The sequence below is a fragment of the Rutidosis leptorrhynchoides genome, unplaced genomic scaffold (genome assembly GCF_046630445.1).
Source record: "Rutidosis leptorrhynchoides isolate AG116_Rl617_1_P2 unplaced genomic scaffold, CSIRO_AGI_Rlap_v1 contig540, whole genome shotgun sequence".
NCBI classification, from domain to species: domain Eukaryota; kingdom Viridiplantae; phylum Streptophyta; class Magnoliopsida; order Asterales; family Asteraceae; genus Rutidosis; species Rutidosis leptorrhynchoides.
Genome location: NW_027266766.1, coordinates 1 through 16,845, shown reverse-complemented (window position 1 = coordinate 16,845; position 16,845 = coordinate 1). Strand labels below are relative to the sequence as shown.

The 16,845-nt window shown below is 32.9% G+C and overlaps 1 protein-coding gene and 2 pseudogenes across 1 annotated transcript; 1 reads left to right on the top strand and 2 right to left on the bottom strand.

The window, feature by feature from the left end:
- Nucleotides 1-1,247: 1,247 nt before the first annotated feature.
- LOC139884365 (uncharacterized) lies at nucleotides 1,248-1,901 on the top strand. Its single transcript, XM_071868402.1, has one exon. The coding sequence runs from the start codon at nucleotides 1,248-1,250 to the stop codon at nucleotides 1,899-1,901; it is 654 nt and encodes a 217-aa protein (XP_071724503.1).
- A 3,404-nt stretch (nucleotides 1,902-5,305) lies between these two features.
- LOC139884364 (probable mitochondrial saccharopine dehydrogenase-like oxidoreductase At5g39410) lies at nucleotides 5,306-6,914 on the bottom strand (annotated as a pseudogene).
- Nucleotides 6,915-12,151: 5,237 nt separating this feature from the next.
- On the bottom strand, nucleotides 12,152-15,150 carry LOC139884368 (probable mitochondrial saccharopine dehydrogenase-like oxidoreductase At5g39410; annotated as a pseudogene).
- Nucleotides 15,151-16,845: the final 1,695 nt, after the last annotated feature.

Sequence of the window (16,845 nt, the reverse complement as noted above, 5' to 3'; positions counted from 1 at the left end):
TTTCATCTCTGAAACTTGTGATATTACAAATTCAAAAACCTCGACTAGAAGCTTACAATTTTGTTTTGGCAAACACTCTCAGTCAGTAGGTAGCCGATACTGCTACTTGTTGGATGAGCAGAAAATTATTAAAGACACATTTTTATCAACAACAATCGACCATAATTCCACCAAATATCGTCGGCTATATATGAAAACTCGTATTTAATTTTCAGCTTCAATTGGGGGAACCAAATATTGTTCTAACTTCTAGGAATTTTGTAGCAATCACGCATTTTGCTAACAGGCCAACTACAAGAGTTCTAACTTCTAAGACCAGTGAATGTGGGCTGAGAAGCCCAGCACAAAACCGAAAAAAATTTAGGCAGAAACTTCTTACCATAGAAATCGAATTATCTTTTGTCAGTTGTGTACGGTTAAAATTTTCATTTTTCTAACCATCGGAAAATTTTTTAAAAACGTACACATGTGGATTACTAACATACATGCCTAACCGATGACGCGTTAGAAATTTTCTAACAAAAAATTCCTTGAAAAAACGCTTCATGTAACAGAAGCAACTTAAATAAAAAGCCTAAATCCTTGTGAGACACCTAATTCCCACCTTCAGTCAATGCAAAACTTGCCCTCTGCCCAAATTTTCCTTTGGTTTTACTTTTAGACGTCAATGATAATTTAAATTTTTAAACTTCATTCAAAAAACAGTAAATTTAACTCAAATTAGAGGAAAAACTTCAATCTTTCTCAAAGGGAAAAAATAGTAACAGGGTAATTATTTCCCCATCACCAGGATCCAAAAAAACTATGTAATTTTGGTTACATCCTCCAAAAACAATTTTAAAGATGGAAAAACTATTAGTATTGCTATTATTAAGAAGGATTTGTAATCTTCGTGAAAATCAATCTATTGGTATAGAAAAGTCTAATTGCTCAAATGTTGTTCTTACAAAATTAGGCATATTTTATATGACGTCGTAATCTATGCGTAATGTTATTATTGTTCATGTAATTTTTTATTTTAAACAACAGAATTAATAATTAATAGTACTGAATTAAATAATAATTTTACCAAAATAATAAATTTTTTCCATCCTCAAGTATTATTACTACTATCATTTTCGGTCCAATGTGGGACCCACTTCGATTAGCCCTTTTAACAAATATACTAGTAGTTCGAAACGCAATTGAAATTATTATCTTCCAGTTTTTCAGCAAAACGAAAAATCTCTCAAAAGCTTTCCTCGTCAATGGCGTCGTCGTCGTCAATTCGTCATCGTCTCGTCCTCTCCCTGACGATTCTCATCGGAATCATCTCAATCTCCGCCACAACCGCAAGGCCTTGCAGAGGAGGAGCGTTCTTCATCTCTACCTATTCCTTCTCCACCGTCGTCAACAACAACAACCCCAATCAAAACCCTAACCGCAACTCTCACAATTTCCTCCTCCTTAAGCCGCTTCCTTTCGGATCCCTCACCATCTTCTCCGACTTCAAGAACCCCAACGGCGACGATACCTTCGAGATCTTCGTCGAACGCCGTCTTCGATTCCCCCACGAGCTCGAGATCCTCCGCCAACAACGTCTACAGGAGGAAAGACATCTTCAACAGGCACTCTACGAACAGCGCCAAAATAATCCTTTTGAATTGTTCTCGTCGCAGGATTTTACTTCTCTCCGTGATCGCACCAAGGATATTCTCAGTGTCGTCGTAGCTCTGCTTTTCGGCGTCGGTTGCGGAGCTCTCGCTGCCTCCACAATGTACTTGGTCTGGACTTTATTCGCTCACCGGTACGAATACCTGCACGCCGATCAATTTGATTCGGATTCGGAATCTGATGAGGCTGATGTTGAATCTCCCAAGAAGATGGGCTATGTTACGATCCCAGCTGCAGAAAGTAAGTGAATTTGAGAACTGTGTATAGATTTCATCGTCGAATTATCCTTAAAACCAGATGATGAATGTTTTTAACGTTGTAATTTCGCTTATGACAATGGATGGATTGGATTACCGTATTATGTTTGAACAACTGCTGCTACTACTTTGTGGTATTGTATTTGTCGATCCTTATAATGACTTAAAGCATTTGCTTTATATATGTGGAGTTCATGTATCTATATTTATCCAACATATATTTTGTTTCCTGCTTCAGTATATACACATAATTGTGATTGTTGAGATTTTAGTAGTTGATTTGTGGAATGGTTGCATCTTTGTTGCGATTCATGAATGGTTTTGTGAAACATTTAAGTATTTCGTTCCTCGAAAAGTTAAGGATTAGAAATCCTTTTTATCTGGAACTGAATCATTTCCTTGTATCTTAAGCAGAAAAGGTTAAATCTCCATTGTGGCTCAAAGTTGGGATTTTAAGAAATAAGATCATATGTTGGTTACAGTACAGGGTTACAGATTGTCATTTGACAACATTTAGGTTGTGTATATAGGCATAGCTTCTGTATTGGCTCTCTTGAAATCGGAGTAGTTACTATGGAGGTGGTAGTTTTCTGTGTCTCTTGTGTGCCAATTGATTTTTATCATTTTTGTTGCTGTCTATCTTATTATCCTTACAAGATCATAAGCGAAAAACATTGTTTTTCGGACTGATGAGTGCATAATAAGTCTTAGAGTATCGATTGAGAGATGAATCCACAGCTCTCTTAACACTGAAATCTGAACACTATCAATATACATTTGTCTTTTCTCCCAGGCCACATCTAATGTGGGATGGCTTTCGAAAATTTGGTTTTTCATATATTTTTATGCCCCTAGATGATTCTTAATCTTATGCATTGTTCATGTGTCTGGATTTGTCAATATATTTAGTTTGCCTTCAAGTTCTCCCTCCCGACTTTTTTTACACCACCAGTGCTTCTAGACTACTATCAATAAATTGCATACTCCTCGGCAATGTATTTTTCTTTTTCGTTAGTTTCTTCAGCATCCTGTTACTTCTTCCGGTCTCAGATTTCAAACCCAACAATGATCATTTTTATGTTTCTTAGAGACGTGAAAATTGACGTTTTGAACATGCCAGAGTTCCCTAACAAAAGTTTGAGTCCTTGTCGGAAAAACAGCTTTGTTTACATGATGTGATTATCGGTTTACTGCATGCTTCGGTTTTACTATACAGTATCCAATGATGTCTCCAAATATATTGAACTCTTGGCTTGGTATAAAAGATCCTAGAAGCGAATCTTTGTTTGTCATAGACTGGTTTTAGTTCAAGTTTATATCTGATGTATGCGTTTTAGAGTGTCCATTGAAGAGATGAAGCCACAGTTCTCATAACTCTGAAATCTAAACTTACTTGCAATCAAAGAAACATACTTTTGCTATCGATATCAGTTTTCTTCGGTAAATAACATCTTAATAAATGTTTATTCAAGTCCTAGAGTTTGAAATTCCAAATGGATTATGAGTCGATCACGATGGACTAATTATCATCAAAAGTTTTAATGGCCATGGATGTAAACAAAATTTGATTAAACATTAGCTTCATCATGTCCGAGTTGCTACTCTTTTCATGTCATTTAACCATATCTAATGTCTCATCCACAAATATTCGCTGCAAAATTTGTCACCTGGTGGTGTATACTTGTTCGTTCTATCCAAATCCACGAAATAACTGGAAAGAAATATGACACGTCACTTACATTCAAACAAAACAAATGACAAATAACAGTATAGTACTAACAACTGGCTAGAACCAAAAAAGGCTAGTAGTAAATGTAGTTATCCAATAGAGATCTTAGATCAGCTTCTAAGTGGGACATATGCTTTCTCCTTTTCTGCCACGTGTGTCTCAATATCCATTGGCCCATGCTCATGTCTGGACAACATTCTTCCATGGCTGGGTAGTTGAGCTCTGCTATGTGGTTCACATTGAAACTCAATTCACTATATATGTTCAAGTCTAAATCCTGAATTGCCAAAATACAAAATCTCAAACCTTATAAAAGAAACTGTCAGTCATGGAAGCTTGTTTTTTCACTTGTAGATCATCATTCACCAACTCCATTGAGCTTGTTCCCTCTACGAAAACTAGAATATTCTCACAGCCCAAGAAGATTTCTAGTCAAAGATCTGTTGTTCCTTCTACAATCACTTGTAAGTATTTAAAGTTTGTTGGCAATCTAACTCTTTGAGCTTTAGAATGATGGGTTGACTCAAATTCTATGTATGTATCAGGTTGCAATCTGGGATCAACTTCTTCTCCATTGGACGATGACAGCAAACCAATAATTCGTGGGATTGGCGGGAGCTAAGAGCGAGATTAGTGGCAGCAGAAAGACTATCAAGGCCTGAATCTACACTATCATCATCGCCAACGATAATTCTGGGCTAGAAATGGGCCAACGCCATTCACCATCCGGAAAAAGAGGCTGCTTGCTAATCGCAACCGAAAAGCTAGATGGAGTCCATATTTTCGAACGGACGGTGGTCTTGCTCCTATCTACCGGACCGATGGGCCCAAATGGGATCATACTGAACCGGCCGTCCCTGATGTCAATCAAGGAGATGAAATCGACGGCGCAAAACTGCCGTCTTTCTGTTGAACCCGAAAGGCAGCGACAACGGCATGGAAGGGAGCGGGGTGTTTGATCCTGTGATGAAAGGATTGCATAACGGAACGAAAGAGAGCGTCGGCTGTGCAGTGGAGATGGTGAAGAGGAATGTTGTCGAGGTCAGGGATTTCAAGTTCTTTGATGGGTATTGTGGTTGGGAGAAAGAGCAATTGGATGAGGAAATTAGGAATGGTTATTGGAGTCTTGCAGATTGTAGTCCAGGTGTTGTTGGGATGGCTACTGTTGGATGTGTAGACTTTGGGAAGAAGTTACCTTCCTTATGGGTTCTAAAAGTTTGGTGACTTGACTCGCACTCTTTCTTCTCAAATGTACAAATCTTGTGTGTACTTACTACTTACAATTCGTGAATTCTAAGTAACAGTTAGACTACTACCCCTCCCTCCGTATCACAATATTAGTCACGAAATAGCCGATAATGCTGCCATTTAACGTGTAGGCCAATTACAAACAAAATCAGATAATTGAAAAGGGGCTTTTGTAGTACTGACAAACAAAATTGACATTTGGTACACAATTCAGTAATTTTCCATGTCAGCAGTCCATTACAAACCAGCAATTTTCCATGAGTAAATAATTTTCAGATATACTTGAGAAACTAAATTGCGAAGAAACAAACAATTATAAAAGGAAACTGACACATGACATCTATTATTCATTTGGAAGCATTGTTTCAACAGCAAGTACTTTCCTTGTTACGAAATGTAATACAACAAAGAGGAGTCTTTACCCAGAGAGTGTCCTTTTGCTAATGACATCGAAAGACATACCATTCTCTTGAAGCCGTTGTTGGAGATCTGTTGGGCCAAATACAATCCCAGGTGGGAAAACGCCTCCTTTTGGTAGATTTTCGCGTTGGCTCAAAACAATGAGAGCACTCTGAACTAATATTATCGGAGTAGTCAAGTAACCAATCTCAGGTCCCATTACTCGTGTAACTATTTCCATGTTCGGTTTCTGTTGTGGGACAACACTGCTACTGTCGCTAAAACCATGCCCCACAAACCACATCTTGAAGGAAGCGCTTCTTACCTCCTCCTCTGTGGGACCCTTCTTCTTAAACCATCCAAGACTGAAAAAGGAAGGGAATTTTAAGAGTAGCCGTCTTCCTAAACCAGTTCTTCCCATCACTCCCATGAAAACCCCAACCATGATGATCCGGAAGATGCCGAACACGGATTTGGTGCCGATTTTCACTCCAAAATGAGCAGGCTTGAACGCCGACCAAAAGGCTTCTCTCTTTTGTCTCCACTCGGCACTCTCATTAATCCCTTGAAGACCATGGGGGTTCTCAGCCAAAGTCGCAAGTGTTCGTCGGACGACGATAGAATCTGCCGAAGGCAGTCTCACAGCCCAAAGGTTTATGTCCTTCTGGTGTTCAATAGTTGGTCCTTTGGTGGGAGGAGGACCAGGGATCTGCATGTATGAAGAAACTTAGACAATGGCATATACAAACAATGCTAAAAGAAGATACTTTTTTAAAGAAACTTTGTTCTACTTAATCAGAAAAGTTCAGCATCAAGCTCTTATGGCTACTCTTAGTATGAAAACTTTCTCACCACAGGTCTTGCTCTTTTGGGTCGTGATCGTCTCAGCTCTTGCAGTTTACTCATATTGGCAACGCCCAAAACAGCAGATTCATAAGTCCCGAAATTTCCAACAATCCTCTTGTCAGATTCCAAGCTTAGGTAAGCCTCAACACTATTAGGCACTGTTGGAGCTTCCCATTGCCTGGAGTTGAACATCAACCCTAATTCCGCCGGAATCGAATCAAACCCACAAGCAGAAATTACCAAAGCACCCTTCTCCAAAGCTTTTTCATGGTAATTTGCTTCCATCCTCTCCATAAACTCTGGTTCGCCACATATATCCAAGTAATCACACCTCGAAAAGAGAAAGTAGCAGTACAAATCAATGACGAATTCACAATTACACTACAAATCATTTCCCAGAGTTTTAATTTAAACAACTGGAGGTACTAAATGATGGATTAACTACCCGGTCTCGGCGCATGCGGCAACGACGGGATCGCCGTGGAGGCGGAAGGGGCCGACACAGTTGAGGATGAGTTTGGTCTCGGAGCAGAGACGGCGGAGGGAGGAAGGATCGGTGGTGTCGGCGGAGAGGATGGGGATTGGAGGCGGAGGATTGGGGTGGGCAGCCCATCGTAGAGTGTCGGACAACTTAGTGGAATTCCGGCCGGCGAGAGCGAAGGACTTGAGAGGAGGGCGGTTAAGGAATTTGAGTGCCTCTTTGACGACGTACTTTCGGTGAAACCAGAAGCTCCCAATATGATAAGATCATATGGTGGGTGATTTTGAGTTGGTTCCGCCATTGTTAGTTATTTTTTGAAGGAACTCAAAGTTACTCGTTATTAGTAGTAGCTACTTAGCTGTTATAGGCCCCCCCGCCTGCTGATACAATCTTAAATAATGTGCCAATGCCTAAGAACTTGTGCTCGATTCCTCTAGGGCTAATTTGGATGATAGTATTAATTTAATGGGACTCGACATGAGAGTGAGATTAAGATTCAACATAAAATACATCTATCCAAACAAACGTATAAATCGTAATATTGAATTTATCGGATTGTCTGGTCCAATCCTATCGATCGTTTGAATAGGTATTACTCGACGTAAAATTGAACAATAATTGATGAAAATGCCCATGTTTTTCTGATGTGATATTTTGGATGGGGCGATTGCTACGTAGGATAGCATGACAAAAATTTCTATCATTCTACTCTATCTCGTCCCGCATAATAACTGCATCTATAAAAATGAATTTGGGTAATACAATTAGAGGGAACTTGGTTAAATCTATTAGGGAGTTGATTTTGAATGTAGAGATTGTTTTGGTGCGAGTTAAATTTCCAACTGATAATAATTTTGAAACATTTTTAAACGAATCATTTGGAATGACATTCTCATTTTCTTACACCGTGCGCAGTTGCAAGTTTGTAACTTCAGTTTCACTGTCAATTCTTCAATTTTTCACTTCCCTATAAGTTTATAAATGAGTACGAGCTTTGTGGTAATCAATTAAGATTATTTTATTTTATTTAGAGTCTTGAATGTAATAAATTCGAATTATAAAAATAATATTTTTCGAATTACGGGAAAAAACTTTAACGCACCGAATTGTCCTTTTATAAATTTATAAATATATAACTTTTATAAATATATAATTTACAACAATTTATTTTATTTTATTTTATTATAATTGTATAATCTATTTCATAAAAAAAAAGGGAAGATTGTATAATCTATATAAATCTTTTTTTATACAATTATACAACCTACCCATCTAAAGTATGTTTCGCACCAGTCGAATTCATCTGCTAATTAATGATGATCTACATAAATTGATTCACGAACAACATCAAATTAACATATCAAAAAGTGAAATAAAGTTGGGTACTATTTAGTATTCCTACCCCAAAATATATAGTATACTGAACAAATTTCATCCAATGCATATATGAAAATAGTATTTGCCACATGGTATTAATTAGTATTCAGCTTCCATCGTGGATAATCTAATGAGAAAACATATATATGCATCAATCAGAAACAAAACTGTTAGAAATTAAAACAAGAGAAAAAAGTAGATGAATTTTTCAAGAAAGACCGATATTTTATATTATTCAATTGTCTCATAATACATATCCAAGGATTATGATGTCTTATAAATTAAACATTCATCCTTGAATACTTAACTATGCCATAAACATACCTCATTAAAAAGCATAAATAAGAGAAAACAACACAACATAACGTTATTATTTTCTTAACCTAGCTAGCTTTTTCAATAGAAACCGGGCGGGGGAGGAGGCGGCGGCGGCATCTCATTGTGGTGGACAATGTTTGGCTTCACCATGTCAGCATCATCAAAGACAGCATTGTTGTTTAAAGTACTCGGACCCGCATGGTGATCACCATTAATGTTGTCAGCACCAGAACCGCCGGTGGTCGACGACGACGCTCCATTCATCAATTCCTTCTTACGAATCATCAGCTTCTTGTACACATTGGAGACCACTAGGCCAACTTCTGCACCATAACAAGTCGAGATCTCAGACGCCTTCTTGTAAATATCGGATCTGCGCTTCGAGAACGTGAGGATTTCATTCTCGATTCGCTTGATTTCAACATGTTGGCGTCCGCTTGTCTTCTTCGCCGTGGACTGCATGGTTGAGGAGACAAAAAAGTAAAATCGAAAATAAATATTAGAAGCTAGAGAATTACGCCCGATTGCATGTGTTATGCTCTTAACTATATGAGCATATATATAGATGCTTAGAACATATGCACTACAAGATAGAATAAAAAATATTGAGATATTACAGACTTTTATTTTACGAAATATAAATTCCAAAATATGCCTTTGCATGTAAATGTTATAGACATTTTATCTAGATTAAAATAACAGTATTGTAGTTTTTTTTTTTTGGAAGATTACAGTTTTATAGTCTTACGTATTAATTCCATGAGTGTAAAAATTTATAAATTTTAGAAAGAAAAATTCCTTAATTTTAAGCATATCATAAAATAGTAAACACATTGAGTATGTAAATTATTCTTTAACTGTCCAAAAAATGAAAGTAAATATAGTTGGTAAACTTTAATTTAAGTTAATATAGATATGATCAAGGACATTAGAGAGCATAAATAATTGAATTATGTTAATTATATAATTTATTGATGTATCAAATTTTAATATGTTTATATTTATATATATTTTTTAAAATAATAATAAAATAATAATTCTTACGAATAAAATATGGTATTACCTTTTAGAAACTTTAATAAAATAATAATTATTAAACTTAAACTCAATAAATTATTATTGTTTTATTACACCATATAACGACACCGTAACGGTGACTAGTTGTTCGACAATGAAAGATACATAATCTTTGAGTAGATATATATTATATACTTTCTCAATATTTAAATGTGAACATGAAATTTATGTATGCAGAAATATATGATATACCTAAATGATATAATAGATAATATTATTTAAAAAAAAAATCATCGACTCCAATATGTACAAATAAACTATTTGAATGTCTATTAACATGCCAATCTATTGTCGAAAATAAAATGTGTTTATATTGACTTAAATGTATGTTTTAACTTGATTATATTTGAGGTCAGCTCATTTTTTTAAGACACATTTTTTTTTCTTTTTATATTTCTTATCATGTGAGATATTTCAAAAATCTAAAAAAAATAATTTTTAATATTATAATAAACAGTCGGTAGTTTGATAAACTATTTGTATATTTTACTAGATACATGAATGTCTAAATTTTTCTTTATTTAGAGAACACATATTCGATTAAAATATTTCTTTTTCACTCTATTAATTTTTTTTTTGTTTTTGAAGCCACTCTATTAAAATCTTTAATATTATAACAAACAGCCGTTAGTTTGATAAACTATTAGTAAATTGACAAGATGCATGAATGTCTAATTTTTTCTTTGTTTAGAGGGCACATATATTCGGTGAAAATATTTTATTCACTTTATTAAAAACTTCCTCTAAAAACAGTATAATTTTTGCTAACATTCAAAGAAAAAAAAGTGTAATATAGTGTTCACATTTTCTTATAAGTAATAAGAATAAATAATTAAATTGTTCAAATTATCGAATTTTGACACGTGATTTTTATTTTTTATCCTATTAGTCAATAGTCATAGGGACATCTATTAGACGATAGTAGAATAGCATATAATATATATATATATATATATATATAAATATATTGTTGTTTTGATAAGAAAAAATGAGAATATGAAAAAAAATGAAATGATGAGATTTTGATTAGAATTAAAGAGTTTAATTATAAAGTTGAAAGAAGAAAATAGTGTTTTATAAGTTTGATTTGGAATAATTTTTAAATGATAAATAAGAAAAAACGATCTATGTGTTAAATTTAATTCGCCAATAAAAATGTGTGTCGGATTTCGATTCGATAGTAAAATGTACAATTATAAAAACTCAATTAATATTTATACGAATTTAAAACATACTACTCTTTATCAAATTAGATGCAAATTTTATATATAAATATTTTCATCTGGTAGTATATCTATTTATTTAGTAAGGAGGCCCACAAGTCGTATGTCAATGTATACTTTTTCAAATTTTATTTAAATAATTTTTTAAAAAATTAAATAGATGTTATATATAATTATTTTATTGAATTTTATATTTAATAATGTTATATTATGTATGAGTTAGAAGTTTTTCTAATCATGTTAAACAAAATATAATTCACATTAATAAAAATTAAAAAAAATTAAACTATAAAATTATATCATGTGATATGTATATATATATGTCCATTTTATTTAGACAGAATGAGAATAGTAAAATAAAATAGAATATAATATAATTTTAATTAAAAATGAGAATCTAATTAGAAAATTGAAAAAAAATATAAGTTAAAGGGTTTTTTTTTCTAAATCACGTTAAATAAAATACAGTCCTATTAATAAAAATAAAAGAGTTTTAACTATAGAATTAGTGTTATATTTATATATATATATATGTTCATTTTTTTATATATATATTAGTAACCTTAAAAAGAAAGAAATAAAAATTAAGAAAAATTAAGCTTTTAAGAAATTTATTCCAGCCATGTCATCCATAATAATAGACCTTGCATTTATAGGAGGAGAGTCCCAATTTGGACATACATAAATAAATAAATAAATATCTATTTTAATTAGAAAAAATAAGATTAAGGAAATAGAATATATGATAGGATTTTGATTAAAAATAATAGTTTAATATCAGAAGACGAGAAAAAAAATTGTATATTATAATTTGATTAAGAATAATTTTTTAAATAATAAGATAAAAAAAATTATGTGCTAAATTTCAATTCGTCAATTAAAAAACTACACGTCAAATTTCTATTTGATAATAGAACAAATCAAAAAATTGTTCTTGTATAAAAATTTTATTTATTATTCTTTTTTATGCTAGATTTATTTATTATCTTGAAAAGTAAAAATAAAGCATTAATCTATAATTTGGACGTGAACGTTTTTAATGAATCTACTCTTACTAGATTTATGTGAACAAAAGATTCCCATAACAAAATATAACTGTGAAGTCTATTGATTAACATTACATAAGACTATAACTCGGAAAAAACTTGTGCGTACTTACTACCCACAATTCGTGAATTCTAAGTAACAGTTAGAAACCTAGAATTCTGCTCAGCTCCCTACCTTCGTATCCGAATAGTAGTCGCGAAATAGACGATAAAGCTGCCATTGCAGTAATGCGTAGGCTTAAACAATCACAAACAAAATCAGATAATTGAAAAAGGGCTCGTGTTGTACTGGCAAAACATAATAGCTATGTGAGCAATCCATTACAAATCAGCAATTTTCCATGTGAGATTAATCTTCAGATCCTACTTGACAATCTAAATTGCGAAAAAACAAACAATATAAAAGAAAACTGAAACATGACATCTAATATTCATTTGGCAGCATTGTTTTAACAGCAAGTACTTGTTACGAAATGTAATACAACAAAGAGAAGTCTTTATGCAGAGAGTGTCCTTTTGCTAATGACGTCGAAAGATATCCCATTCTCTTGAAGCCGTTGTTGGAGATCTGTCGGGCCAAATACAATCCCCGGTGGGAAAACCCCTCCTTTGGGTAGATTTTCGCGTTGGCTCAAAACAATGAGAGCACTCTGTACAAGTATTATTGGAGTAGTCAAGTAACCCATTTCAGGTCCCATTACTCGTGTAACTATTTCCATGTTTGGTTTCTGTTGTGGGACGAGACTATTACTGTTGCTAAAACCATGCCCCACAAAGCACATCTTGAAGGAAGCGCTTCTTACCTCCTCCTCTGTGGGACCCTTCTTCTTAAACCCTCCAAGACTGAAAAAGGAAGGAAAATTTAAGAGTAGCCATCTTCCTAAACCAGTTCGTCCCATTACTCCCACGAAAACCCCTACCATGATGATCCCGAGGATCCCATACACGGATTTGGTGCCGATTTTCACCCCGAAATGAGCAGGCTTGAATGTTGACCAAAACGCTTCCCGCGTTTCTCTCCACTCGGCACTCTCGTTAATCCCTGGAAGACCATGGGGGTTTTGGGCCAAAGTTGCGAGCGTTCGTCGGACGACGGAAGAATCTGCTGAAGGCATCCTCACAGCCCAAAGGTTTATCATGTCCTTCTGGTGTTCAATAGTTGGTCCTTTGGCGGGAGGAGGACCAGGAATCTGCATGTATGAAGAAACTTAGACAATGGCATAAACAAACAATGCTAAAAGAAGACACTAAAACTTCATCTACTCAATCAGGAAGCTTTTACTGCAAATAAACTCATAAAAATAGCCGCACTCATGAATATTGAGAGATGTCAAGAAACAACTTTCCATTTTATGCATCATTTGTTTACAAACAATAATATAATTTAAATATAATCAATCAATAAATTTAACATAGGATATTAATTATTTGAATATATAAAGGATATTAATTATCATATGGTCCTATAAGTTTTAAGTAATAACAAAAATTGATTATAATGAATCAATAAACTTCATACTTGATATTAATTATTATATTGTCATATACATTTTGTTTATTGTCATATACATTTTGTCCTTGTTATTTGTTAAAAAATTAATTTAGACATCATATGTTTTTATTTTAAAGTTAAAATCATTTCAATTTCGGGGCCGTGCATTTAATTTTTGAGAATAAATGCAGTTCAAATACAGTTTTAATCAAAATAGTTTTCTAATAACTTTACAAATCGATGCAATTTTTTCTTTTTAAAAATTTAATGTTCAATTAAAATTTAAGTTGGCTTAAATATTTTTGAGGTAGATATTATAACTATATATTATCAGTATAATAAAAAATCGGTTCACTGTGTAATGACTGGTAAGTACATCATTTTTAAAATTTAATACTAAAAAAGAATTTCTCATAAAATTATTTTCAGTTCATTTCTTATAAAAAATTTCCAGTTTATGAACTTTTTTTATTATCATTGTCTCCTCAAACCAAAATAAATGTTTATATAGACTACTTTTTTAAAAGAAAAAGTTATATATATTTTTTATAGACCTGATTTAAATCTATATTTATTGTGTATATTGAGTATACATTTTTTCTTTAATAATTTGAAACGTATTTGTTGTGTAAATTGACATAAACTCATCCATCATATAATAATATAAGACAATTCATTAATGACTTGATATTATTTTTTCAAAACAATCAATTCATTTTTAAGATCGCATGTAAAGATATATAATTGCATTTGTCATTTAAAATGTGTATGTTTTAAAAAATTTGTGATGCAGACTCTAAAAAAGGTATTGTCACTATTCAGTATACAGTCACATGCACATTCATTCCTGTTATATACTCTGTTATATATTCTTTCCGTCGAATAATACATGTTCTTTTAATTTTTTTAATATATTTAAAATAAAATATATAAATTTATTAAAATTAATTAAATATATTTATTTTTAAATATATGAAAAAAAATTAAAAATATATATATTAACGGAGGAATAATATTTAAATCCCCCACTGATGATTATAATAAGCTAAAAATAATAAGAATGAAAACTTTCTCACCACAGGTCTTGGTCTTTTGGGTCGTGCTCGTCTCAGCTCTAGCAGTTTGCTCATATTGGCAATTGCCAAAACAGCAGATTCAAAAGTCGCGTAATTTACGACAATCCTCTTGTCAGATTCATGCTTATGTAAGCCTCAATACTATTAGGCACTGCAGGGAGCTTCCCACTGCCTGGAGTTGAACATCAACCCTAATTCCGCTGGAATCGAATCGAACCCGCAAGCAGAAATTACCAAAGCACCCATCTCCAAAGCTTTTTCATGGTAATTCGCTTCCATCCTCTCCATAAACTCCGGTTCGCCACATATATCCAAGTAATCACTCCTCGAAAAGAGAATGTACGTAAGAGGAACAAATCAATGACGAGTTCACAAAGTACGAAATCAGTTCCCAGAGTTTAAATTTAAACAAATATTTTCTCCGTCTGTTAATTAATGTTATTTTTAACTTTTCTTCATACATTTAAAAAAAAATGTATTTAGTTTTAATATTAACGAATATTTACATTTTTTCTTGAATGTATTTAGAAAAGTAAGACGGAGAGAGTAATATTTAAGGTATAATAAATGGCGGATTATATAACTATCCGGTCTTGGCGCAGGCGGCAACGACAGGATCGCCGTGGAGGCGGAAGGGGCCGACGCAGTTGAGGATGAGTTTGGTCTCGGAGCAGAGGCGGCGGAGGGAGGAAGGATCAGTGGTGTCGGCGACGAGGATGGGGATTGGAGGCGGAGGATTGGGGTGGGCAGCCCATCGGAGAGTGTCTGATAACTTAGAGGGATTCCGGCAGGCGAGAGCGAAGGAGTTGAGAGGAGGGTGGTTGAAGAATTTCAGTGCCTCTTTGACGACATACTTTCCGGTGAAACCAGAAGCTCCCAATATGATAAGATCATATGGTGGGTGATTTTGAGTACTGTTGATGACCATTGTTCAAGTCAGAGATCGAATACTCTAGTTAGTTAGTAGTGGCTCCTTTAGCAGTTATAGGCTCGCCTTCTGATACAATCTTAAATTGTGTGCCAATGCAGGTGATATAAATAATAACCCTAAACCCTAAAAATAATTAATAATCAAACTCAATGGGATTTCGTCTTCTTAGTTTACTTCCGGAACGGTTTACAGTCAAAAGTCTTTACCGAATAATTTTTTTTTTTTTTATTTATTTATTTTTTTTTTAACTTAGAAGTAAATTATTTAGAGCTTATAATAGATAAATTGTATCAATGATATCTTAATTCCATCTTCTCTTTCTTTCGGTGTCCATGAGAATTATAAGTGCAGTCTTGAGAGATACATCGAACCGATTAACATAATTTTAGATTTTTTATACTCCTGCATATATAGCTATAAAGCCTTTATGAAATGTATAAATTCCATTATTATACATATAAAAAAAAACATTACTTAAGTTTTTCGTCCAAATCCTAACATTATAATTTCACAATGAACAAACTCATTCTTAAAAAAATAATAATGAAGGAATAAGCTGAATACATCTATCACATTAGACGATATATATATATATGTTAATAAATCGCTTCGTCGAACTCCGGCACTAGGTCAAGGTAAAAGTGACATATTCTCCTATTTTATCTATTTTTTTAATTATGTGTATTTTACACTTTATATATATATTAAAAAACTTATTTTAACACACATTTTTTAGTTCATTTATAATCAAATTTTATAAGTGATTATTCTATATTCATCTATAACATACGTAGAATACATTTAATTAGTTATTTGGAAAAAATAACATACGACCTCATATAAAAATTTGATCAAAGTAAAGTTGACCAGTTAATTTTTTCAACACATTTTATATTGTATATGAATCAAACATATGTCAATCTTTATTAAGGTTATATCGGTGAAATTAATTCTTCTATCTTAATTTATATCAAAACCTGAAAAAGTCACGATTAAAAAGGGATGGAAGGAATATAGCATAGCCATTTCAGATCATTGCGCACTCTAGCTTCTTGAACGACACCGTATCAACTTTTCTATTCAGAGATTCAAATCCTCCGGATCGACATATTGAATTGTTTTTTATAAGAGTTCAAATTATATGGAAATGATTAAATTTATGTATGAACTCTCTGATTTATATATAGTACACACTCTCATGCTTTTTAGGTTTCTTTTTGCTTAACCATGCACATTATAATTCTAAGAAATTATCGTGCTGAAAATGTTTTATGTTAATTTCAATATTCTATATAAAAAACGGAAAATGATTAAAGTTGTTGACGAATACTCCCTTTATTTCATAAAATGGTTCATTCAAAAGAATAATGTATATGGGCATAATTATTTATGTCCACATTTATTACTTTTAAATGAATAAAAAATAAAATGGAAAAATATTTTAGAAATGACGGAGTATATAATAGAAAAGGTGACAATGAACCTTGAACAATAGACAATACCAACAAATATAAATGCATACCATATAATCTTTTCATTCCATATTATTTTTCTAAAAATACCATTTCACATAAAACAAGATAATAGATAAATGTATATTTTTTAACTAATTTATCTTTAATCATTAATTTTATAATTTTTAAATCACAAATCACTATATATATAAAATAAAGAATAAAATGGTAAAAAATC